Here is a 27,106-nt window from a genome sequence, read left to right on the forward strand (position 1 = left end):
GAGGGTTGGCTTGCCCTTGTGTTTTGGTAACAGATTATCTCAGAGCAAAGACTCAAGTCACAGAGGAAGATGAAGGGCCCCTACCAGGCTGCTGGCAGGACCCTGCTTATTTTAGGGAGCCTCAGCATCCTCTCTGGAGTGCTTGCCTTCTTCCCCGTCTTCTCTTGCAATCTTCAGTATGCAGGATGGAGCGTTTGGATCGCCTGTCCCATCTGGAACGGGGCTTTGGTAGGACGTATTTCATTAACACACTGACGTAAAGGGAGATGAGAAGAAAGCGGAAGGAAAATATATCAGTTAAGAGTTTTCCAATAATTCAAAGAAGTATATACCCTGCAGAAAACCGTACTCCTGAGTTGGGAGAAGGAATTTCTATGAACTGAATTTTAAGCACGCAATTTTTCTTAGCATTGTTTTATATGTATTTGTATGTCATGTATACAGCGAAATGTTAAAGAAATTCTTATGGGGCCTGGTGGCACAGATCTGTGACCCCAGCTCCTGGGAGACTGAAGAGGGATGGGAGCTGGAGGCTAGCCTGGGCTACACAGTGAGGCTCTGATTGTTATGCAGCCATTCGTCCCTGCCAAGCTCGTGTCACCACACCGGGCATCATTTTGACTAAGATTATATACATTTGGTGCAGGCTGAGCATATATTTTAGGCATAGGCCAAGAGAAATGGCATGCATGTCTCTAACATGCCACTGAGTGGCTACAGGAGGTAGAGCGGGGCAGGCTGGGGTTGGGCACGGAATCAGAGGCACAAAGGGTAGGGAAGTAGCCTGTGTTCAAGTTCTGACTTTAATGTTCTTACTACTTGGTCTGAAGCAGGCGTCTCAGCCAGCTAGCTCCTTCTTGCTCTTTCGTGTGCTGTGAGTACATTCATGGGCATAAAGAGACCATGTGAACAACTGTCTAACCATAAGACACTTGGTGAGGGTGAAGGCAATTTGAGCAAAGACTTTGTACTCTATTCCTGTACCGTGTGCTCTGCCCAAACTCCCTCTTCTTACCCACTCGCTACCAAGCCTACTCTGTTATCCTCCTCCCCGGAGTGTAGCTTCCTGGACTCATTGCCAGCCAGCTTGTTCTTAGTTGACATCTCCCCCTTCACATTCAAGGCTGCCATTTCAAGAATGCCAAGGTGGGTTTCACCCAGACCCTTTGCTCTGGGGTCTCTTTGTCTAAAACCTTCCTGTATCTGGCTGGCTCCCAAGCCATATTTTCAAAGGCAGGATCTCATGTCTCAGGCTGTTCTAGAACTCTCTATGAAGCCTAGAACTTCTGACCTGCCCACTTCCAACTTCCCAGTGCTGGGGTGACAAGCAACCACCACCACGCGCAGCTTCCGCAGTCCTGCAGATCCAGCCCAGGGCTTCACGCTTCAAGGCAACAGCTCCACACCCAGCTCCCCACGGTCAATTCTCAATCAAACACCGCTTTTCCACCAAGGTCCTCCCTCTCTTATGCTATTCAAACTGCAACCCCTAGATGCCAGCAGAGATGACCCAGCCGGGAAAAGTGCTTGTCGTCGAGTTGGAAGACGCAAGTTCGATACCTGGAACCGCACGGTAGAAGGAGAGAGCCAACTCCCATCAGAGGTTCTCTGGTCTCTGCTTGTGTGCTATGGTTCCCATATGCCCAATCCCTGAACCCCACACAAAATAAATAAATAAAACAAATGTGAAAGGCATCTTTAAAACTGCAACCCCTGCCCCCATCTGCAGTTCCCAATCCCGTGAGCCCACCCCCGTCTACACTGTAACCATGCCCCCATCTCTGGCTCCCAAGCCTATGGTCCCCCCCCCCACCGTCTACACTGTAATTCTGCCCTCCCCCACCCCGTCTGCAGTTCCCAATCCTGTGGGTCCACCCCCCGTCTACACTGTAACCCTGCCCCTGTCTGTGGTTCCCAAGCCTGTGGGTCCACCCCCGTCTACACTGTAACCATGCCCCCATCTCTGGCTCCCAAGCCTATGGTCCCCCCCCCCCCCCCAGTCTACACTGTAACCCTGCCCCCCCCCGTCTACAGTTCCCAATCCTGTGAGCTCATCCCCCCCTCTATACTGTAACCCTGCCCCCCCCAGTCTACAGTTCCCAATCCTGTGAGCTCACCCTTGTCTACACTGCTGTATGACTTAACTACTTCCTGTGCTTTACACTAGGAAAGGGTTCTGTTTCTCTGTCTCCAGAGCTTAGAACAAAGACAGCCACCTGCTAGATTTTGAAAAAAGTAGCATTTGATGGAAACTCTTGACTGAGTGGATGTCTCCCAGGCCCTGCATCCTGAAAATAGACTGTGTTGTGCTGAACTCTGGTTGGGTCGTGAGGACGACAGGTGAGGCTGGGTCTGTGCAGAAGAAACCCCAGAAGGAAGCGGTAGAGTGCCCACTCCTCCCATGTCTAAATCTGGAGCAACAATCATTTTCTTCCTCTTGAGCTTCTTACTAAGCTAGCTTTGTCTGATCAAGGTCAGCTTCGCAAGGCCGCTGCCTTTTCCACACCACCCCTGCCAATCACGTCTTTAATTGCCGCTGAGACACATCTTCCTCCAGTAAAAGATGAATTGGATATTTCAATCATATTGCAATCTCCTTTACAAATGACTTCGTATTTCTTTTGAGCCGTGAAAGAGAGAAGTTTTTGCATGTGATACAGTCTCTTGTATTTGTTCAAAGCTTTTATTCAAGACTTTCTAAAGTCCAACCAGCATTTTGGTCCACACCCTGCTAATTCTGTTCTAAGGCCACATGGCACACAATTTTCCTAGGATGTCTGAACAAGGCTATTTAAAGACATCACCTGCTAGGAAGCATGCAGCCAGCAGGTCAGATGTCCTCCAGAACTGAGCCCTGTTAACCCTCAACACAAGGCCCGCAGAGCCGTCTCCAATAAAGGGACTGGATCCTGTGAACACATGGCCTGCAGAGATCTCTGGTGAAGACATGGATCCATGAACACATGGTCTGCAGAGATCTCTGATGATGACACTGGATCCATGAACACATGGCCTGCAGAGCCGTCTCCAGTGAAGACACTGGATCCGTGAACACATGGCCTGCAGAGCCATCTCTGATGAAGACATGGATCCATGAACACATGGCCTGCAGAAATCTTTGATGAGGACACTGGATCCATGAACACATGGCCTGCAGAGCCGTCTCTAGTGAAGACACTGGATCCATGAACACATGACCTGCAGAGCCATCTCTGATGAAGACATGGATCCATAAACACATGGCCTGCAGAGCCATCTCTGATGAAGACGTGGCTCCATGAACACATGGCCTGCAGAGATCTCTGATGATGACACTGGATCCATGAACACATGGCCTGCAGAGCCGGCTCTGATGAAGACGTTGGATCCATGAACACATGGTCTGCAGAGCCGTCTCTAGTGAAGACACTGGATCCATGAACACATGGCCCGCAGAGCCTTCTGATGAGGAGACTGGATCCATAAACACATAGCCTGAAGGGCCGTCTCTGATGAAGACACTGGATCCGTGGACACATGGCCCGCAGAGCCATCTCTGATGAAGACATGGATCCATGAACACATGGCCCGCAGAGCCATCTCTGATGAAGACACTGGATCCGTGAACACATGTCCCGCAGAGCCATCTCTGATGAAGACATGGATCCATAAACACATAGCCTGAAGGGCCGTCTCTGATGAAGACATTGGATCCATGAACACATGGCCCGCAGAGCCATCTCTGATGAAGACATGGATCCATGAACACATGGCCCGCAGAGCCGTCTCTGATGAAGACATGGATCCATGAACACATGGCCCGCAGAGCCATCTCTGATGAAGACACTGGATCCATGAACACATGGCCCGCAGAGCCATCTCTGATGAAGACGTTGGATCCATGAACACATGGCCCGCAGAGCCAACACATGGCCTGAAAAGCCGGCTCTGGTGAAGAGACTGGATCCCATGCATTCAATTAAAGAATCTACATGTAGAGAGTGAGGGTCTTGGCAGAAACAAGCCACAGCGTACCTCCCAGAGCTTTGCTAGTACAAGATCGGGGTTCCCCTTGCGTCCTGCTGAGCAGGCTTCGCAACTGTTGTAGATGGGGCTCAGCCATGTGGGGGCTTAGCAGTCGTGGGACTACCATTTACCAGACAGCAGCAAAGGAGAGACAGTGTTTGGCAGTGGTTAAAATAATGAAATCAGAGTTTATTCAGTACTAATGCAGAGTGGAGAAGGAGAGCTTCGGACAGGACCAGGTTCTACTCCAGATGCTGCAGCACAGCAGAGAATGTAGGTCAAGGAGCAGGGAGTGGGGCAGTGGATAGGAAATTACACAGAGGAAACAGCAAGGAGAAATTATGGGGATTTTTGCTGAGGACAGACTAGGTGATCAGACATTGTCTGCAGGGTGATGCTGGAGGATAAAGAGATCAAACAGACAGTTAATCAAATATCTTGGTTAATGTTTTTATTTATCTACTACTGTCTTTTAATTCATTTGTTGTGTATGTGAACATACATGGGTGCCCCTGTGCAATTGTGGGAGTCAGAGAACAGCATTCAGCAGCCAGTTCTCTCCTTACACCATGTGGGGTCAAACTCAGGCCTTTGTCTTGGCAGCAAGAGCCCTTACCTGCTGAGCCATCTCTTTCACAGGTCCCCAGGAAGATCTTAACAAGGAAGTGCTGATTCTGGCAGTTTGGCTGGTTGGAGTAAGCAAATTGATCTTTGTCAGCGGTTAGTTTCCCACTTGAATAGCCCAAGCCTCTTTTTAGTCATCCTGCCTAAAAACAAATTAGTCATCTCGTCATCCAAACCAATTCTTTCTTCTCCAATTTCCCTTTTCTTGTGTTGGGAAATCAATTTCAAACCAAGAATGACCTTTGACTTAATTCTTTCTGCTAAAGTAGTCGCTTTTCAGACTGTGGAGATAAATCACTGGGAACCAATGGGAGACAGGGTCAGAGCTGGGGGAATCTACAGGTAGAAGGGTCAGTGCTGGGGAAACTATGGACAAGAGGGTCAGTGCTGGCGATCTATAGACGGCAGGATTAACACTGGGGATTTATAGAAGGCAGGGCCAGCACTGAGGATCTATGGGCAGCAGGGTCAGTACTGGGGACCTATGGGCAGCAGGGTCAGTACTGGGGACCTATGGATGGCAGGGTCAGCACTGGGGGATCTATGGCAGCAGGGTCAACACTGGGGACCTATGGGAGGCATGGTCAGCACTGGGGACCTATGGGCAGCAGGGTCAGCACTGGAGGCCTATGGACGGCAAGGTCAGCACTGGGGATCTATGGGCATCAGGATCAGCACTGGGGATTTATGGGCAGCAGGATCAGCACTGGAGGCCTATGGACGGCAAGGTCAGCACTGGGGATCTATGGGCATCAGGATCAGCACTGGGGATTTATGGGCAGCAGGATCAGCACTGGGATCTAGGGCGGCATGGTCAGCACTGGGCATCTGTGGTCAGTGCCGGGGATCTATGGGCGGCAGCGTCAGTGGTGGGGATCTATGAGCGGCAGGGTCAGTGCTGGGAACCTATGGGCAACAGGGTCAGCACTGGAGACCTATGGGCATCAGGATCAGCACTGGAGAATCTATGGCAGCAGGCTCAGCACTGGGGACCTATGGGCATCAGGATCAGCACTGGAGAATCTATGGCAGCAGGCTCAGCACTGGGGACCTATGGGCATCAGGATCAGCACTGGAGAATCTATGGCAGCAGGCTCAGCACTGGGGACCTATGGGCAGCAGGGTCAGCACTGGGGATCTATGGGCAGCAGGGTCAGCACTGGAGGCCTATGGACGGCAAGGTCAGCACTGGGGATCTATGGGCATCAGGATCAGCACTGGGGATTTATGGGCAGCAGGATCAGCACTGGGATCTAGGGCGGCATGGTCAGCACTGGGCATCTGTGGTCAGTGCCGGGGATCTATGGGCGGCAGCGTCAGTGGTGGGGACCTATGGGCAACAGGGTCAGTACTGGAGACCTATGGGCATCAGGATCAGCACTGGAGAATCTATGGCAGCAGGCTCAGCACTGGGGACCTATGGGCATCAGGATCAGCACTGGAGAATCTATGGCAGCAGGCTCAGCACTGGGGACCTATGGGCATCAGGATCAGCACTGGAGAATCTATGGCAGCAGGCTCAGCACTGGGGACCTATGGGCAGCAGGGTCAGCACTGGGGATCTATGGGCAGCAGGGTCAGCACTGGGGATCTATGGGCAGCAGGGTCAGCACTGGGGATCTATAGAAGGCAAGCTATACAACTCTTACAGATAACCTGAGTTCAGTTTCCAACACCCATGGTAGGCAACTCAAACCTGCCTGAAACGCCAGCTTCAGGGGGTCTGTCTGATGAATCTTTTCTGACCTCTAAGGAACTCTCTCTCTTTCCCTCTCTCTCTTACACACACACACACACACACACACACACACACACACACACAAACAAATCAACAAATTTACTAAAGGAAATAAAGTAAAAGTAGATGAGAATGCGAGTTTGGTACACTAGAAGTATGTAGGTATTAATTTTAGTAGGAAAACAAGAGAGATGGAGCCTGGAGCAAGTCTCAAGGAAGGCCATGACAGGCGATGGGCAGGTCCAGCCAGAAACCAGCATCTGCAGAGGCAAAGAAGTGACCTTGTGTTTGGGACACAGACAGTTCCATTTTCCCATTCACTACCTGCGTCATGAATATAGATGCACCGTGTCCAGCCAGCCTCCCGCTCTTGACGCCACCTGCCACCATGACTTCCCCGCCTGCCGCCACATCTTTCCCACCTGCCGCAGCATCTTCTTCCTAGCGAGCCGCCATGTCTTTTCATCCCCATTGGATAGTATCTCCCTGAAACTGTCAGGTGAAATAAATCCTCCCTCCCGTAAGACGCTTTTGTCAGGGTATTTTATGACAGAAATAAGAAAGTAACCAATACAGGGACTCAGGGAGTCCAGGCTGGCCTCAGACTCTGTATATGGAGAGTAACACTGAATTTCTGATCCTCCTGCCTCCGTATGCCAAGTGGTAAAACTACAAATGTGGGCCACCGTGCCCAGTTCATGTAAAGCCGGGGATCACAGTCAGGGCTTCTGCATGTTAGGGAAGCATGTTGCTAACAGAACTACACCTTCAACCTCATTGTATAGATGCAACGTGGGAACGCTGGTGTGCTTACCACCGGGTCTGCCCTCTATTCAGGCGGCATGAAGATTTGCTATCACTACTTTATCTGCCTCACGACTACCTCACTGCTTACTGTAGTAGATGCTTGTAAGTGACTGCGTTGTGTATCCTATCTTCGCATGATGCCTCTAAAATCGCTTCCTTCAATTCATCCGCTTCTGGGAACTGCACGCTGTACTTAAGCAGTTTAAAAGTCCAGTGGAAGGGCTCACAATTACCCCGGAAAGCCAGCCAATAGCACGGCAGAGGGAGGGAGCACCCTCTCTCCTGCAGCAGGTTCCTCACCTCCTGTTACTCCCCAAACCCCACTGATTCACCAGACCTTCGCTTCCCAGACAGTCTGCTTCTTCCTCCTTTTCTTTGCCCTCGTGACTTCCGTTCCCTACTCTCAAATTTCTTCCTTTTTCATTCTTTCCCTCTTCTTATCTAAATATAAAAGTGAGCACCGGGAAGATGGGTGTGCTCAGCCCCATCCCATCAGCCAAGTGGATTTAAAAAGTTACGGAGCAGTCAAACATCCTAGGCTTCCACTTGGTGGAAGAGTTTTCTCAGAGCCGTGTGTAAACAAGGCAAAATTCAAGCTGGCGGCTGTGACCAAAATAACAGGAAACTGACTGCAATTCTGCAGCGTGTTTCAGCTTTCAAAAGGAAAGACACTCCTGCCAGCACATTAAGTCAAGCTAGAGTCTCAGCATCCCACAATGTCTGCTGTCTCCAGAGCTAAGCCAGCCAAGGGACAGGAGCAGTCTCCCGCCCTCCTGCTTCTGAGGTTCTGATTGATGACAGGTGAGCTGTGTGTCGGTCTGGAAGCTGAGACAGCCCCAGGCTCCATGGCTCAGCTCTTAGTACTTCTCCTGTTTGTGCCCCCGCTGCCTCCTTAACATCCCCTGGAAAGGTTCGTCTTGCAGAATCAAGCCAGGAACTTCTTTTGACTGCAGATGGTCCTGTTTTTATCCATGGCAGACCCACGCCAAGTCTGCAGTCTTGGGCTCGTCAACTGGAGCCATGCGTGAGCAGGAGTTTCTCTCTCCCAGTTTCTCTAAATCCAAGTTTCAAAATGGTAAATAGACTAAGTTTGGAGCTCTGGGCGCAGCATCCCACTCGCTGCAGCATCCCACTGGCTCGCACGGGAAAGCTCTCATTTCCCCTGCACCCAGCAGGTCTGAGAGCTGATTCATACTTACTCCTCAGACAGAATCGAAATTGGGCTGTTTAAACCTTTCTGCACTCGGCTCATCTCTTTCTGACTTTCTATCTGGACCTCCAAACCCAAGCTTTGATTGAGAAGAAGGATTTCTGTGGTTTGGGGATAAGTGATTTCTAGTCTCAATAACCACAAACGGCTCCTTCTTCAGACCTCACGATGAATCCAAGATGAGCTCAGAAATTCTTTTTCCATTATCTACTGCCGCATTCTGGACACACCGCCCCTTCCTTATTAACTATTTTCTTTCTGCACTCTGGGCCTTTTTCTTTAAACATGAACTGTAGAGGAAAACTCTTCATCAAAGCAGATGCGCCTGCACCTGGAACACTAATGCCTTGCCGCAGTCCATCCTAACGACTGTCTTTGTTACTTAGGAAACAGAGGTCACGTGTCTGCATCCCCTCAGCGGGTCAAGGCCACAAAATGAAACGAAAGCAAGCTGTAAAAGACCAGGCCAGGGCTGGGGATGACTCAGGCCTTGGAGACAGGTCTCCATTTCAGTCTGTCCCATCTGGAAAGATGAAAACCAGAATACTGGGGTGGCAACATAGCTCAGTGAGTAAAGATGCTTGCAGCCAAGCCTGTCACCCTGAGTTCAATTCCCGGGACCTACGTGGTAGAAGGACAGAACCAATCCACACACACACACACACACACACACACACACACACACACACACTCACGGAGGAGGGGAGGCAAATAAAGATAAATAAATATTAAAAATCCTTAAAATTTGTGTGTGTTACTTTTCTGTTGCTGTGATTAAAAAATACCACAACCAAAAGCAACTTCGAGGTTTATTTTGGCTTATGGTTCCAGAGTCTACACCGGCAGGAAACATGCGGCATGCCAGCAGAAGGAGGAAGTTGGCTCTGTACATTTTCTCCACCACACAGAAAGCAGAGGGAGCTAGCAGGAAGTGGGGCAAGACTATAACCCCTCCAGGCCCACCCCCAGTGGGCTTTACATACTCTCAGGCAAGGCTGCCATTTCCTAAAGAGTCTAGACCCTTCCCAAACAGCACCACCAGCTTGGAGCCAAGTGACCAAACCCACGAGCCCATTGGGGGGCATTTCTCATCCCAACCACCACACAAAGCACAAGTCAAGAATTGCGAAGCAGGATTTAGCTGTGGTGACCTGTCAGTAGCAGAGGTGGTGGCTGAGGGGAGAAGGCAGCACAGGGAATGGAAATGAGCGGGATGTGACTCACGTCCGGGTGACTCTAATGGCTATTTTCCTCCCTGTCAACACAGTTCCTCCCACAGACGAAGATGGGATCAGAGCCGTAAATCCATTTCACCCCTTGCCCTGCTTTCCAGCTTGTGATAAAGTTGTCACGCTGTGAGACAGATTGAACTCTTTGCAGAGGTCCTTTCCACTGGGGAAGTTATTTTTTTCCAATTTTCTTTTCACAGGCCATCACAGCTGGGGCACTTGTGCTGCTTGCTCACCGAGAGTGGAGCCAGAGACACTTGGTAAACACAAAAATGTGGACAGGGGTGGTACAGTGGGCTTGGCAGTCATGTGTGCATGTGTGTGTGCGCGTGTGAAGTGTATTGTCCTTGAACTTGCCATATAGCTGATGATACCTCAAATTTCTAACCTTCCTTCCGTCTTCCAAGTTCTGGGATTACAGGCAGTGCCACTTTGCCCAATTTGATAAACTATGTATTTTTTACATATATTATTTAATTTAATATAATGCACAGCTGGTCCTCTGCATATAATTTTTATCCAGTTCTTACTCCAAATAATTTATCTAAGTTCATGATTATTGTTTGAGGTCAGTGTCAGGGCTCTGGAGTTTAATACAGAAATGAAACGACTTTAAATAATGTAAGGGCCCATATGGTGGTGGGGGAGGTATAGACTGAACCCAGGACTTGGTGTCTATCAGACAAACACCCTACCCACTGGATTACACCTCCAGCCTCAATAATGCAGTTCAAAGCTCAACTCCTCAGCCTGAGGTCACCTCCCGAGCTCACTCAGATCTGGGAAGGATGAGAACTCCAAGCCTGCTTGAATTTAACAGCACTGAGCCAGCTCTTTCCAGGCTACAGGAGGAGCGTGGTGTCTAATTCCAGGTCTCATTTCCGTGGCAAAGGCTGTAGTGGGTCAGTTGGAGCTTGGGCTAGCGCACAGGCTCTGGTGAAGGTCTGGACGAGGTCTGAGAGGCTCTTCAGCAGTGTAGCGCGACCCAGGCACAGATGGCACCTGAGAACCACCGTCCTAGAGAGGGCCTTGTTTCCCCAACACCAGCTGACCCTCTGTGCACAATAGGGAATAAGCAAATATTTATTGAATTGATCTCATTTTAGCTCCAATTGGCTGACATGGTTTCCTCTTGTAGCCTAGATTGGTATAAGAGGAACGGGTCCTAACAGGAAGGTTGAGGGGACAGGGAGTGGAGGTCAATGGTGGAGGCTTTGTTGGTCTAGCAGCAAAGGAGGCCTTGGGTCTAAATTTGAAATGGCAGCACGGGGGATGAGTGTGTGTGGGGGGGTGGGGGTGGGGGGGTAATCCAATGTGGCATTTGGGATGTAGAAGCAGGAAAGACCAAGAGTTCAAGGCCAACCTTAGCAACACAGAAATCTGAGGCTAGCCTGGGCTATAGGAGACTCTGACTAGAAGTAGATGAGACATGAAAGTTGTGTGTTTCTCCTTCAGCATGTGGGGGAGACTGAGGGCCACCGGCTCTTCATCTAAGTAACAGCTTGTTTCTCCTCTTTTCCAGTGGGAAGCTGGCTTCACCTTTGCGGTTCTGAGCATTATGGGATGTCCACTTCATTTTGCAGTAGCCTTGGAATCTGCTCTCCTTGGTCCATATTGCTTCTACTCCTTTTCAGGGGTGGCAGGGACCAATTACCTTGGTTACGCAGTTACCTTTCCTTTCCCGTACACGGCGTTCCCATCAGTCTGCGTGGACCCGCTCCACTATGAAGCATATCACCTGACCCTTCAAGTCCTGGACCTGTGCCTGAGCCTCGTCCTATTCTGTGTGTCCCTGGCCGTGTTCGTCAAGCTTTCCACACGACTGGTGCAGAACGGACACGTAAATGTAAGTTCTCAATGGAGGGAGGCTGGGCCTTACTCACTCCGGAAGGTGAGGGGAAGGACCACATGGGAATTCCTAAGAGGTCTACCATGATCTGCTGCCATGGTAACCAGGGTCCAGCATGTTACAGGCTCTCAAAAAGCGATTTTGGATGAATGGGAGGACTTACATTGAGGGAATAACTGGTTTATCCCCAATACTAGGCACTATCTGCTAATTTTTATCTCAAACTAGCATTTTAAAGCTGTATTGGAATAAATAATAGTACATACATACTCCCACCTCTTGACATTTATCTCCTTTCAGGTTTATTTTAAAAATTTTAAGTTAACTGACATGTATATAACATATTAGGTCATGCTCTCCTCGCATTACTTTCTCTTGTCCCTCTTTTCTCTTCCTCTGAGCCCCTTCTACTTTCACGTCTTTGTGCATGTGTAGGCGTGTGTGTATACACATATGCATGTTTGTGAGTGAGTGTGAGAGAGTGTGTGTGCAGTGTATATGTGTGTGTGTACATGTGCTTGTGTGCATGTGTCTGTGCATGCAATGAGCTCACTTGGCCCGATGGGTTTCACTGACATTTCTTCCAAGATCATAGTTGAGTGGACATTTACTGGCACGTGAGCAGTTAACCCATGAGACGACACCACTGAAGAAATATCTCCCTGGTGCAGGACAATTGTCTATATTCTAATTATATTTTAAATAAACACTGATTGGCCAGTAGCCAGGCAGGAAGTAGAGGTGGGTCAATGAGAACAGGAGAATTCTGGGAAGGAGGAAGCCCATTCCTCGGCAGTTGTGAGACCACCATAGAAGAAACAAGATGTGACTTGCCCTGCTGAAAAAGGTACTGAGCCATGTGTCTAGCATATACTAGAATATAAGTTGTAAGAGTTAATAAGAAGCCTGAGCTAATGGGCCAATCAGTTTATAGTTAATGTAGACCTCTGTGTTATTTCTTTGGGACTTAACGACTGTGGGTACTGGGCAAGACAGAAACCCCGACAACATCTCCTCTTACTCCAGCAATTATTAACTGCCAAGAGCTCCCCAGGAAGGGGTGAGGCCCATGAAAGCTTCCCCCCAGCCCTCCCCATGACAAAGTGTTGGCTGATCCAGTCTTATGGACAAGGAACTAGGGAGCTATAGCAGCTGTGAGTTCACAAGCACACAGGCCAGGTGGTGTCTGGAAGCATTTCACAGCCCGCCTCCCAATCCTCCAGTCCTTGAATTCTCCCCAGCTCCACCTCTGTAATGCCTTGGGGGAAGTGACAATAGTCACTCAGGCTCAGCCCTTAGAGCGTTGTGAGTCTGTAGTAACCGCCGCTGTCCACTTTTCTGAAGAAGGCTGAACTTTAAACAGGTGCTCCTGCCTCAGGCCATAGCAAAAGGTAGGACAAAAGCAAGCATTGTGTGATCTACTATCTGAAATCAACAAAGTCAAATTCAAAAAACAGAGCAGAGTGTAGTTATTGACAGAAGTTGGGGAATCAAGAAATGAAAAGATTTTTGTCAAAGAATATAAATTTTAGATGTGAGTAAATAGTTTGGGGCATAATATACACCATGAGACAATAGATAACAATACTGCATCATGTACACAAGATTTTCTAAGAGAATACACACAAACATATACATACCATCTGTATATTTACGGTATTTTCATCGAGATCTTACTTTAGAGCCCAGGCAGGCCTCATATCCTGTACCCTCATGCCTCAGTTTTCCCATGCCAGGATTGTGGGTATGTGCCTCCCAGTCTTTAGGAGTAAAACTTGTGTGAGTGCGCATGTGTGAGTTGGGGCTGTACATGTCCACGTATGTGCATGGAAACCCGAGGATGGTGTCAAGTGTCTCTCTCTATTGCTCCCCCCTGTGTCTCTCTCTATTGCTCCCCCTGTGTCTCTCTACTGCTCCCCCTGTGTCTCTCTCTATTGCTCCCCCTGTGTCTCTCTCTATTGCTCCCCCTGTGTCTCTCTCTATTGCTCTCCCCCCGTGTCTCTATTGCTCCCCCTGTGTCTCTCTCTACTGCTCCCCCTGTGTTTCTATTGCTCTCCCCCTGTGTCTCTCTCTATTGTTCCCCCCTGTGTCTCTCTCTACTGATCCCCTGTGTCTCTCTCTATTTCTCTCCCCCTGTGTCTCTCTCTATTGCTCCCCCTGTGTCTCTCTCTATTGCTCCCCCCTGTGTCTCTCTCTATTGCTCCCCCCTGTGTCTCTCTCTATTGCTCTCCCTCTATTCCTGTGATGCAGGATCTCTTGCTGATCAGGTTAGGCTAGCCAACCAGTGAAATCTTAGGATCTCTTGCCTCCACCCAGTTTTTCATGGGTGCCCATGTCCCCAGGTTTGCACAGCAAGTGCTCTTACCCATTGAGCTGCCTCCCCAGGTCTCTTAAGCAGTAGTCTTCAGTGTTCTCACCATACAAATGCCTGCTTACAGACAGTCACAGTGAAACTTGGGCTGACTGATGACAGACTCAATAATCTGACTGTGGAAAGGCATTTGCCAACACACTGTATTGTACATGCTAAATTTAGACCGAATTGCTTATCTAGTCTAGTTTGCTTCAATAAATTTGAGAAAAGTCAGTTTCTTACTTGTAGAAAAGGCACATGCCCACCTTGTCCTGTAGGGTATAAGAGCAGAGTGGGCAGTGGGTTTTTCTTCTAGCAAAATGGGTATTAAAATAAACTAATCTCAAATTTCAAACTTCAAAATAATAGCTTTGTTTGTTTATTTTTGAGAGGAGGTCTCTCTTTGTAGCCCAGGCTAACTGGAGCTATGTAGCCTAGGATGACCTCAGAGTCTTGGCAATCCCCATCTTTTATATGCTGCAATTATACTTGTGACTCACTGCATCTGATTCTCATATTTATATATTTTTATTTTATTTTATGTGTATGGTTGTTTTTCCTGCATGTATATCTATGGAGCATGTGCATAACATATCTGTGGCGGCCAGAGAGGGCTTGGGATCCTCAGAACGGAAGTTCCAAAGTTGTGAACTGTCACATGGGTACTGGGGACAGAATCTGAGTCCCATGCACGAGCAGCCAGCACTCTTGCCTGCTAAACATCTTGTCAGTCACAAACCAAAATTTAAATCATGCTTTGGCCTGTTCCTTTGTAATTCCTCTGGCGTTAGAATAAAGTCAGTCATTTGCTACTTTAACCACATTCAGCTTTACCATATAAAATTATTCTAATAGAGAATACTAAAAGCTTTGTGGAAACTTTCTGTGGAAACATCCTTAGTGCTTTAAGTATTTGTCAAATATGGACTTTTTAATTTGGTGGCAAAACAACATACAGAAAAAGTTGTCCCCGTATTTCTGTTTGGACCTTGGTAGCGAAGTCTGCATATCCCAAACCAAGCTGAACTTCCTATTTTCTCCAAGAGAACTAGTTATAATACTAATGCATGGTCCTAGCCAGCTTCAGACTGGGTGGACTGTTTGCATTTTACAGGTTGTATGCTTTTCCTAACCAGTTCACTTAGGGCTGGAGGTGTTGGTAGAGTACTTGCCTAGTGTGTACATAGCTCTGAGTTTGATCCCAAGCACCGCAAAATGAGGTATGGTTTGCACACATCTGTAATCCCAGCACTTACGGGGCAGAAGCAAGTGGATCAAGAGTTCAAAGTCATCCTTGGTTATATAGAAAGTTCAACACTCGTAAGGTACATGAGACCAGTCTCAAAAAACAGGAAAAATATTACTTTCCTCAGCTCACTCAGCTAAGAGGCAGAACCCAGGGCACCTTGTTGCTTCCTTATTCCTACTGCTGGCCTGCTGGCCCTAGCCCAGTCCACTGCAACAGACCTGAAGGTGGAAAACACACGTCATCTCTGCACTAATTCTTCCAGGTGTGGCCCATGTCGATCCCCCGCTGTTGGAAGACCCTTCCTTAGACAGAAATGCTCCCTCCGCAAACGCAGCTTTTGTGATTCAGATTTCTACCTACTAGGGTCAGGTCGTGCTGCTGGTGTATTTTCTTCCAGTTCAATCCTATGTACCCAACCAGCAAAGCTGGAATACAGGAAGTTGGCACTCTGGGTGCCTTTTGAGGTCAGTCCCGTCCTCATCAGCTTCTGCTTGAGTCTGCAGAGGAAATCCTGTCCATTCCAAAGACAGAGCTGATTTTGCAGGGAGGCCTGCCAAGCCAGGCAAGTCAGCCTACATTACCCCCCCTCCCTGTACTGCCAGGGCATCTGGAAAGTCAGGAGCTGAGATTTCGCCCAGGTTGTAAAGAGCCCACATTTTCTAGACTTCTTGTTAGATAGAACTCATGGCTATGAAAGCCAGAGAATTACTGGCAGTCGTCATAACGCTATGCCCTCATCACAGAGTCCCCCCCCCCCCAAAAAACCAACTGGAGACCGAGTCCTGTCTGTAAAAGCAAAGAACTCTTATTGGTACACAAGTTTGCAAACTTGGACTCCCCACGTGGCCATAATGTTGGCGTAGTTGGAGAGCCCCGAACTCAGTTGGGGTTGGTTTCTGTATTTGGTGAGAGTGAGGGATTTCCGAAGGTCAAAACCCCTGATTGGCTGACATTTGCCTAGGGGTGTCCTGAGGAAAAGTGATGGGTGTGTGCTGGCAGGTGATCCGATCTACAAAGGTTGGAACGTTAGGAATTTTTTTGAATGGTCTGCTCCTGGGTGGTGCCTGGGTAGTCTCACTTTGTGGTCTTTCTTGGAACCAGGGTAAACTACTGAGACTCAGGCCTCTATTGAGCTTGTCGTGGCTGGGTCCCACAATTCCCCACCACGGGAGATCCACAGCGCGTGGCTGTCCCCCATTATGCATGATGCTCCTAATCCCTACAGTTCACACAGATAGAGGGCAGGGAGAAAGGAAGGGAAACTGGACGCGGAGTTTGGTCAGTGACTGTGCTGGGAGGAGACCTGAAGTCCCTGTGGGGAGATGAAAGGGCAGCAGAATAAGTGACCTGGGGGCCATGACCCCTTTGTGACCAGAACAACCCTTTCACAGAGGTCACATATCAGATATCCTGCATATCAGGTATTTATATTACAGTTAATAGCAGCAGCAAAATTACAGTCATGAAGTAGCAACAAAATAATCTAATGACTGGGGTCACCACAACATGAGGAACTGTACTAAAGGGTCACAGCGTTAGGAAGGCTGAGAACCACTGGGCTAGAGGGAAGGTGTGCCAACGTGGAAGTCACTCTGTTGCTCCAGCACAGCTTCCCGACCCATAGAGCCCATGAGAACTGTGGTGCACTTCTCCGAGCAGATGACATCAGACACACTCGGGCAGGTTAGACCATTTGTTGTTCGCTTTGAGATGGTGTCTTCTGTAGTGCAGGCTGGCCTCAAACTCACTGCATAGCTGAGGATGACCGTGGTCCTCAGTCTTCACCCTCTAGGTTACTCGGATTGCAGACAGGCTCTAACATGCCTGGCTTCAGGGTTCTTATTAAATTTCTGGATCTCACCTGAACCCTGTGATGTCAGAACCCTGAGGAAGAACAGACAATATGCATTTATAACACATGTCCTGGGAAGTTCTCATGGCCACAGAAGTCAAAGAATTGACATTGTAACTTCTTTCTTTATTTCTTTCTTTGTTTCTTTCTTTGTTTCTTTCTTTCTTCCTTTCTTTCTTTCCTTCCTTCCTTTTTTCCTTTTTTTTTAATATAAGGTATCAAACAACCCAGGCTAGCCTTCAACCTGCAATGTAACCAAGGCTAACCTTGAACTTGACTTTTATACCTCTTCTTTTATTTTCTAGGACTACAGTGTAAACCACACCTGGTTTATGAGGTGCTGGAAACTGAACCCATGGTTTTATGCATGCTAGGCAAGCATTCTACCACTGAGCTACATCCCCAGCCCATTAGGCTATAACTTCATATAAGAGTCTCCCCTTACTGCCATTTCTGGACAGAGTCCCCATTTTCCTATCTGCCTACAATGCAGCACCAAATTTAGGTAAACGTCTAGATAAATCTAATACATGGCATCTTCTGAGAGAGCATTTTTGAGTGATTTGACATTAGTTAATCCAGAATGGCAGCAGATTGAGTTCCATTAGCCATGCTGTGGGGCTGACACAATGGAACCTGAAAGTCTGCCTTAGCATAGATGGCCCTGCCCCCAGTCCATGTCTGCACAGCCCAGCCTGGCCCGTCTCCATGTGCCTCTCAAAATAGTGCACACAATTTCCAGCAGTGAAATTATTATATTATGTATCAAAATATCCGAAAGCACAGGCTTAGAAGAAAACAATGACCTAGGTATAGACTCCTCCACAGTGTGACTATCTGTGAGGCACCAACAGAGAGTTATAATGGTAGATGTTTTTCCTTTATTGCATATGTTTGTTGGGGTTTTTTTTGTGCTCAGGTGCCCACAGCAATTGTAATACACTCCATGTGTCTGTGGAGGTCAGAGGACATCTTCCACAAGTCGGATCCCTCCTTCTACTATGTGGGTGCTGGGAATGGAACTTGGGTCTTCAGGCTTGGCAGCAAGCACCCTTACCACTGAACCATCTCACCTGACTGTGTATATGTTGTTTTCATCGGTTGAATAAAGAAATTGCCTTGGCCTTTTGATAGGGCAGCACTTAGGTAGGTGGAGTAGACAGAACTAAATGCTGGGAAGAAGGCTAGACAGAGAGCCACCATGAAGCTGCCAGAGACAGACATGATGAATCTTTCCTGGTAGGCCACTGCCACGTGATAATATACAGATTAACAGAAATGGGTTAAATCAAGATGTAAGAACTAGTCAATAAGAAGTTAGAGCTAATGGGTCAGGCAGTGTTTAAATGAATACAATTTCTGTGTAATTATTTCAGGTATAAACTAGCTGGGTGGCTGGGATGACAAGCAGCCCACTTGTTCCTGTTACAGATTGGCCCCACGTTGGGCGCCATTCTATAACAGGAGGTCTGCTCGTTGGGGTTTCTGTCCTGCCCAGTTCCCACAGTTGGCAAGTCCAAAAGAAAAATTACACAGATGTCTCCATAAGTTATAAACTGATTGGCCCATTAGTTCAGGCTTTGTATTAGCTCTTATAACGTATATTAGCTCATTATTTTTATCTATGTTAGCCACATGGCTCAGTACCTTTTTCAGCGGGGCAGGTCACACCCTGCTTCTTCCGTGGTTTGGGCAGGACTGCGGAAAGAGCTTCCTTCTTCCCAGAATACTCCTGTTCTCATTTTCCCACCTCTACTTCCTGTCTGGTTTTTCCACCTATACTTCCTGCTTGTCTATCGGCCAATCAGCATTTATTTAAAATATAATTGACAGAATATAGACTTGTTCCGCACTACCAGACTGTGTTGCCAGAAAGTGACTGAGTTTTTGTTTTGTTTTTATTTTTTCTAATAACAACCTAAATTTTCCTTTGAACTACGATACTTATTATAAAACATGATCCTGGCTGGTACTTTGTCTTCTTACACATGAAACATTGGTAATACTTTAAAGTGGCAGTTGTAAGTGTCACTCTGAACATCACTGCTCTTCAGGAGAACGGCATGATCTCACAATTGTGAGAGTCAGGAGGCTCTGTCTTTTAAAAAGAGAAAACAATGATCAAAACACATTGTAAATGTACACAATTGTCTGGAAATAATAATTATGTTTGATAAACACAGAAACCTGAAGAAGACCGTGTTTGAAGGGAGATGACAGTACATGGTGTGTGGGGTGGGCACACTTGTTCTCCAACAACCAGAGCTACATCCTTCTGAAGGTTTGTCTTGTAAATGCAGATACATGTTTTCAGAAAGGAGTCGGGCACCACATCTCCCTCCCTCCTCCACAGCTGTCTTTAGTAGATTTGAGGTCATCTTGTTACAGGTTGCATGGACAAAGGGCAGTTCAACCCCAAGCAAATCACCCCAAGAAATAAATGATTAAGAGAGGCACGGAGCATTTGGAGACTCTGAGAATTGTAAGACTCGCGTGCAGTCATTCTGATTTCAGTGGCTGGGTGGGAAGGCCTCTGGGCTACAAATAGGACGGACCACCTTCCTCACACAGTCCCACCCACAGTTTAGGTAAGACAGAACACCAGGAACACCACAGCCAGAACTGTGTGTGTCCTTGGTCCAGTAAGTAATGAAGTTATAAGAAAGTAAGAGGAAGGATTTCTGGTACCCTGCAGGCATTCCCTGCAGCTGCCCTCCTCCTCCCCCGCCCAGTGGGATGGCTCCTTTTATTTTTCTTTCATTATTTTTTGTTATGTTTATGGCTTTTTTTTTAATGAAAGGGGGAAGGAAAACATTCCCCCCTTGTCATGTGAACCATGGCTTTAGTTTTTTTTTTTTTTTTGGATGGAGATCTGCTTGCTTCACATAAAAGACGCTGGTAAACCCTGTAAGTGCAATTTAAAGACACTCGAGCAAAATACTCGTTAATGGGCAGCTCTTTTTCACAGTGGAAGACAATAAGCACCATGCAGTGGCCCACATCTTGAGTAGAATTCTTTGCCTCATTACAAATATAAATGTATTGGGAGGGATATATTTTTGAGACAGGATCTCTGTATGTAGATGGGGCTGGATTGGAACTTTCAGCAATCCTCCTGCCTCAGCTTCTGCAGTGTTGGGATAACAGGTATGGTCCACCACACATGGTGTCTGTAAATGTGTGTGCACTCATGTGCAGGATCTGTCACCAGTGTGCACATATGTGGCTGATGTCTGCTAGCGTCTTTCTCCACCTTGTCCTTTGGCATAGGTCTCTCGTTGATCCTGAAGCTCCTCTCTCCTTAGATTTGCTGGCCCATGAGCCCCAGGGATCTGCCTGTCTCTACATTAGCACCCTAACCTCCCCCTCAAACCATCTCCCCAGCCCTGCAATTATTAATAAACTGAAATAGGTTCACCTGAAGCTACTTTCAAATTTTTGTGAGTGTCCAGTCATTATTTTCAGTAATTACTCCTGGGTTTCACTGTGATTTTTTATACGTTTAAAGCCCACTTTGATCATAACCCCCATCACCTCTCTTGCTCCCTCCCACTCCCAGTAAACCCCTTCCTCCTCCCAACTGACCCCCTTTTGCTTTCATGTTTTTAGTTTTTTTCTTGGTTCAGTGAGTTTAATTGGGTTTGCTTCCAGGAACGAGTGAGGGGCTTCAGCTATAACTCTTGCATTAGGGTCCAAGGCCTGAAACTGAACGACAAAAAGATCTTTGTAGGAACACTGGGAACTCAGTCCTCTTAGGCGGACACAGCAGGGCTGAGGTGGGTGGGGTAGCAGTCAGAATCCATTGCATTTCTCCCTCTCGATTGTGTTGTCTTCTCGATTGTGTTGAGTCAGTAGAGAAATCCGAATCTAGAAGGATAATCACAGGTCTGCAGAGATGGCTGTGTGTGTGTGTGGGGGGGGGGTTGGCAGTTAAAGTGCTGACCCTTGGGGCTCATGGGTCAGGCATTGTAGTGGAAATTGGAGCTCCAGGATCTGTGTCAAAGGGCGAGGTGAAGAGACATAGAAGAAGCCAGCAGATATCAACTTGTGGCTTTCACATGCACACACGGGTGACAATGTATGCAGACACACACACGCACACACACATGCCACAGTTAGAGGGGTGGGGAAGGAGGAGAGAGAGGAGGGGGAGAGAGGAGAGAAAGAGAGGACAGACAGTCATGATACAGGGTACGCCCATGCCTGCGATCTCAAGTTCTGAGAAGAATGGTGACACCAGCCTGGTCATAGGAGAGTGACCGTAGGGGCTGTTTACCAACCACTTTAGCTGTGTCGCCTCTGCAGGCCCAGTCCAGGTGCTTTGCTTCTTTGTCCCTCAATACTCAGAAGTTTATGTGCCCGTTTCACAGATGTGCACACTGAGTTGACCCCATAAACTCTTGCAGAATCTGGACTCTTGTCCCGTCTGACTCTTACAGGGTCGGTCAAGCCCCTGATCACTGTACCTTATCAGGCAGGGTGTCATCAATCCTGTGACCTTGCACTGGCTTGCTTCTCCTGAATGGCAGTCCTTCTGAGGCTTCTCACTGGGGAGCGTTTGATGTTTGTTCTTAGGATGCTTGCATTTCACTTAACCCGTGGGGTCAACACCAAAGATGGCAGCAGCTTGTGAGGGGAAATGATGAGAGGAGTGTTTCTTGTAGTGAGCGTGGGTGGGCTGGGTAGACCGGAGGACTGGGTCCTTGACAGCTACACTTGGTCAGTTTTCACGGTAGCAACCACCTTTAGTTTTGACCTGTTGCCATTTGCTACGCCCACAGTTTCACCTTTCAACATGAAATATCCTTGTAGAATATCATATCATAATCTAAAATAGTGTTAATGAATACGTTTGAATAGATATTAAGCACCTTTAAAAAATAATCAGGCCCCCATGGCCGCTACTCAGGAGCTTGTCAGAAGAGGACTACAGTTCAAGGCTACAGCATGAGTTCAAGGCCAGCCTAGGGAAGCCCTGCTTTTGAAAGTGAATAGAAACCCCTGAGATATAATATTGTAGAGTGCTTGTCATGCCATGTGAGGCTCTAGGTTCAGTTCTGAGTGCGGGGAGGGGGGGTGGCGGTGGGGGAGGCAGGAGAGGAGGAAAGAAAGAAATGGAGAAAAGAAAATGTTTAAAACATGAGATAGGATTTTTTGCTATTGCTATTATTATTAAAAAGTAGAACTCTGGGAACTGGGGAGATGGCTCAGTCAGTACTACTTTTGTCATGTAGACATCAGGAACTGAGTTCAAGCCCAGCACTTCTGCAAGACGTGGGTACAGCAGTATCCATCTGTACCCACCAGGCCCTGCACAGGAGACAGGTCAACTCCTGCAGCCCACTGACCTGCCAGGCTGGCTGGATTGGCAAAGCTGGCAGACAGTGATTGAGGAAGACACCCGGTGCTTCACCTCTGGTATACACAGGTTTGCACACACAGTATTGGTCGAGGAAGACACCCGGTGCCTCACCTCTGGTTCCACAGGTGTGCACACACAGAATGCTCACCTCTCCACTCAAACATGTGTGCACGCACAGAATGCTCACCTCTCCACTCAAACATGTGTGCACGCACAGAATGCTCACCTCTCCACTCAAACATGTGTGCACACACAGAATGCTCACCTCTCCACTCAAACATGTGTGCACACACAGAATGCTCACCTCTCCACTCAAACATGTGTGCACGCACAGAATGCTCACCTCTCCACTCAAACATGTGCGCACACACAGAATGCTCACCTCTCCACTCAAACATGTGTGCACACACAAGCACACACACACTCTCACTCAATGTACATATAATATACTCATATCACAAGGTAGAATCTCGATTTAAAAACCCAAAGGCCTTGATTCTCTAGAACTGTGAAAAAATTCAAAGCACCACAGTCACCCCGATAGAGATTCCTGGGTGATTATAATGGTGCTAAAAAAAAAAAAAAAGAGAAGGGAATCCAGGTCTAGTCAGAAGATAGCCATGTGGGTTTCCTACTTCAGAGGATGTTAAAGAAAGCCTGGCTAGCTGTCGCCTTTTGGAGAGGCTCTGGACAGGCTGACTCCAGAGAGCTTTCCAGATCTCTCCCAGCTTAGGACTTTGCAATGAAAATTTCCTTCCTTCTGATACTTCATTCAGACACAGTGTCAATCCTGAGTCTCAGAGGGGAGCACTCTGTGAAAGCAGGTAGAGAAGGAGACGTTTGTTTTCTCTTGTGTAGGGATCGCACGGCTCTTTCCTGTTGAATACACTGATGTGTACTTGGGTTCCATCATGCTGCTGAGTTATGGCATCAGCCCATGACACAGCACATACAAGAGCATTTCTCATGTGAGAACACACCTGTTCACAGCTCCTGGGTCGCTCTAACCACAGTCTTAGCTTTTTAATTTTTTTACTTCAAGCACTTCAGAAAAAAAGTTTTCTTTTTTTTTAAAAAATATTTATTTATTATGTATACAATATTCTGTCTGTGTGTATGTCTGTAGGCCAGAAGAGGGCACCAGACCTCATTACAGATGGTTGTGAGCCACCATGTGGTTGCTGGGAATTGAACTCAGGACCTTTGGAAGAGCCATCTCTCCAGCCCCCGAGGAAAAAAGTTTTCTTTACCCAATCTCCAGTCTCTCATATCAAATTACAAGAGCTTTTGGGTTGGCTGTCTGGGAAAACAATCAACTTTCCACTTGATTATTGAATAGTCTCCAGTTTATTTGCAAGAAGATGAGGAAGAAGAAGAGGAAGAAGAGGAGGAGTGTTCTTTAAAATATTTTCCCTACATAATCAACAGAATGTTCAGAATGGCAGTCTTTGTCCACTATGCACCAAGCAAGGGATTAGTATTTAGAATATAAAAAGAAATGAAAAACTTAAACACCAAAAAATATGTAATCAATAAATGGGCCAGTAAAATGAATTGACAGTCTCCAAAAAAAGAAATACAGATATGCAATAAATATTTGAAAAGGTACACAGTGTCTTTAGCCATAGAGGAAACATGAATTTAAGCTGTTTTTGAAATCCCATCTCACCCCACTCAGAATAGCTATCATTAAAAATCCAACAGTAACAGGCACTAGGGAGGATGTGGGGCAAAGGGGAACCCTTGTGCTTCTGGGGGGATACAAGGTGATGCAGCCACTGTGGACCTCAGGATGGAGCCTTCTCCAAATCTAAACCTAGAACCCTAAATGGCCCAGCCGCACCGCTCCTGGGCATAAACCTGAGGGTATGAAATCAACACAGAGACACCCGCATGTGCCTACTGCTGCGTTCGTCACAACCGGCAGGTGATGGGATCAGCCTAGATCTCCAGCAATAGAAGAATGGATGAAGAAATATGGTACATGTCCACAATGGAATTTTACTCATCTGTAAAGAACAATGAAGTCATGGCCTTTGCAAGAAGGAATATAATTGACTGTCACCATGCTGAGCAAAGCAAGCCAGACCCACAAAGAGATATTCTGTGTGTTTTCTTTCATGTGTAGAATCTAGATTTCAATTCAAATGTATATGTATGTGTGTGTGTGTGTATATATATATATAATGTTTTTCTTAGCCACATGATGCATGCTTGCAATCCCAATAAGCAGGCATCTGGTGCAGGAGGATCATGAATTTGAGTCAGTCTGCTTTATAAAAAGCAGGCATCTGGTGTAGGAGGATCATGAATTTGAGTCAGTCTGCTTTATAATAGCAAAAGGTTGTCTTAAAAACAACTAAACATAGCGGCAAGAGAGAGGGCTCCAGAGTCAAGAGTAGTTCCCGCTCGTCCAGAGGACCTGAGCTGGACTCTCACCACCCTTATCAGGAAGCTCATACTGTCTGTAGCTCCAGTTCCACAAGAGACAGACAGGACATACACACACGCATACATATATGTGTGTGTGTATAAATCTTTAAAAAAAAAACACCTCTAAAACGAATGCCCAGTACTACCCCCTGAAACGCCCACAACATGAAATGGATGAAAAATCAGGTATTCCGTTCCTCTCTTATACCGTAGGGCAGCCTCATGCCACAAGGGGAAAAGCGGTTGTGGCACCAGGGCTGGGCTATAGTCCGAGCCTCTTTGACAAGAGCCTTTACCTTAGAAGCATTAACCTTATGAAGATGGTCTTCCTCGTAAGGTCCACATTCATAAACTCAAGCATTACTTAAACAGTCATCCTTCACCCTGCTTCCCACTGAACACTCACTGCAAATTACAATAAAGAGGGAGACGGCTAGACTGTGTCCTTGCGTTCTAGTGACTGACGGAGAAAAATGAACCAGAGACTTGGAAGCAAGAGGCCAGGTGAGGGACTGCAGTGTCTGGTATAGGAGTGACTTGTAGCAAGAGGGAAGAAGACACCCATCTTAGAGATTGCATTATGTAGAATTCTCTAGAGCAACAAACCCAACAGACTCTACACGTCATGTTAAGACAGCTTTATAAGGTCAGTTACCGAACAATCCAATCCCACGATGGCTGTCCAAGGCTAGACAGCTAGAGAAAGCAGTAGCTGATGAGTCTGAGCAGTTAGAAGCCTCAGAAGCAAGGAGACCAATGACCCAGCTCCAGGAAGAGCCTGCAGGTCCTCCGGGTCCATGGAAAGACATGGAACGCTCAAGTCTGGAGTCCGAGAGCAGCACAATTAGGGCGCCTGCTCAGTAGGGGAACGCATGTGCACAGGCTTCTCTTCTTCCATTGCTTTGTTCCTTCTGTGTCCCCACCCTGGACGGTACTACCCACCTTCAGTGCAGGTCTTTCCCCTGGATTCACTGACCCATGTGCCAATTCTTTTTGGAAACACACCTCACAGCCATACACAGAAGTATGATTTGCAAATTTTCTGAGCGACCTTTAACCTAGTCAGGTGGACATCCAAGATTCAGCACCAGAGAGTACCCAAACAGTGGCGCCTAGAGAGTTACCGTGGAGACAGGAGATGCACACAGATGCGAAAAGGATCATGAGAGGTGAAATTGAGTGATCCACTTTAATGTGAGCCATAATCTTAACAGGTAAACAGTTCCAAGTCTCTCAGCACCAAGCAAAAGTCATTGTGAGGACTGAAGAGAAAGCCGAGGCCAGCAAGCCCAGCCAGAGAGTCCCGGAATCCTCCAGACTTAAGTTGTTTACATAGTCCATACAAACAGTGCCTTGCCCTTGAACTCATAATAAATCTAGTGTTCAATGCCATGGGCTGTAAGAGTCTTAATTTAACTCAGTATTATGAAATGATTTATGCATGTGTTTCTTTTCCTGTTGCTATGACAAAATGCCAGACCAAGGCAGCTTGAGGAAGAGTTGGTTTGGGCTCCCAGCTTGAGGGTCTGATGGGGAAGTCACAGCAGCAGCGTGAGGTGGTGGCCACACTGCGCTGTAGTCAGGCAGCAGAGACAGATGAATGTCAGCACCTCTCCTTCTCTCCTTTTTACCCGGCATAGGGCCCTTGCCCATGATGTGATGCTGCCCACATTTAGGGTGGGTCTCCCCACCTCAGTTAACTCTCTCTACACATGCCCTCACAGATATGTCCAGAGGTCTGTCTGCTCGGTGACTCTAGATCCTGCCATACTGACAGTCTTAACCGTCACCGTTTTCCCTTTCTTTCATGATGAAGAGCTCAGGTAGGGACTCAAAGGTGGCCAGCTTCTGCCTCTAGCACCACCTTTCCATGCCCTTGCATCAGTCCATGGCTCCCCCTTTTCGCCACAACCTCTTCCCAGTCTCCCCTCCTAAGATCACCCCTTAGGATGGTGGCCTCCTTACCAGCCTTCAAGCTGTTTGGCCTCACACCTCCAATTCTGTAACTGAGTCCCCTCTCCTGTTCTAAGGAGCCATACAATTGTCTGTTTCCTGGACACCTCCCTGAGGCATCAACTGAGCCTCACGATGTTGCTGGGCTTGGGAGATCTCCTCTCAGGCTCCCACTCCTCTTCCCCACCCCCTGAGTTCCCAGCACTGGACACAGGGCGCAGCTGGAGACCTGATTTTCTGCCGGCACCTTACACCTCAGGTCAGCTACCGAATCCTGACAATGCCATCTAAAGAGTCTCCGTTGTTTCCTCACATCGCCGATTGCTACCTCAGGTTCTGCACGCCACCTTCTGTGGTCCTAGGACACACCATGTGTGTCCATTCTAGAACCTGGATTCTAGAATGATCTCTATCAAGTTCAAATCTGCTTTTATCACTCCCT

At 47.6% G+C, this 27,106-nt stretch overlaps 1 protein-coding gene across 1 annotated transcript; it reads left to right on the plus strand.

Moving 5' to 3' along the window:
• Positions 1 to 69: 69 nt before the first annotated feature.
• Positions 70 to 26,004, plus strand: Tmem212 (transmembrane protein 212). Its single transcript, XM_041659592.1, has 4 exons — positions 70 to 228; positions 9,814 to 9,873; positions 11,136 to 11,459; positions 25,926 to 26,004. Exons 1-4 carry the CDS (start codon positions 70 to 72, stop codon positions 25,968 to 25,970), a joined length of 588 nt encoding a protein of 195 aa, XP_041515526.1. The 3' UTR covers positions 25,971 to 26,004.
• The last annotated feature ends 1,102 nt before the right edge of the window (positions 26,005 to 27,106 follow it).

This window comes from Microtus oregoni, unplaced genomic scaffold, assembly GCF_018167655.1.
Source record: "Microtus oregoni isolate MIOR12 unplaced genomic scaffold, Mior012 000010F_ref0000083, whole genome shotgun sequence".
Lineage (NCBI taxonomy): Eukaryota > Metazoa > Chordata > Mammalia > Rodentia > Cricetidae > Microtus > Microtus oregoni.

Excerpts from the sequence above, each read along its gene's own strand:
- Tmem212 (XM_041659592.1), top strand. The coding sequence starts at position 70 with ATGAAGGGCCCCTACCAGGCTGCTGGCAGGACCCTGCTTATTTTAGGG. Across the intron at positions 9,874-11,135 it reads AGTGGAGCCAGAGACACTTG|TGGGAAGCTGGCTTCACCTT; the intron begins GTAAACACAAAA and ends CCTCTTTTCCAG. Across the intron at positions 11,460-25,925 it reads TGCAGAACGGACACGTAAAT|GTAAACAGTTCCAAGTCTCT; the intron begins GTAAGTTCTCAA and ends TAATCTTAACAG.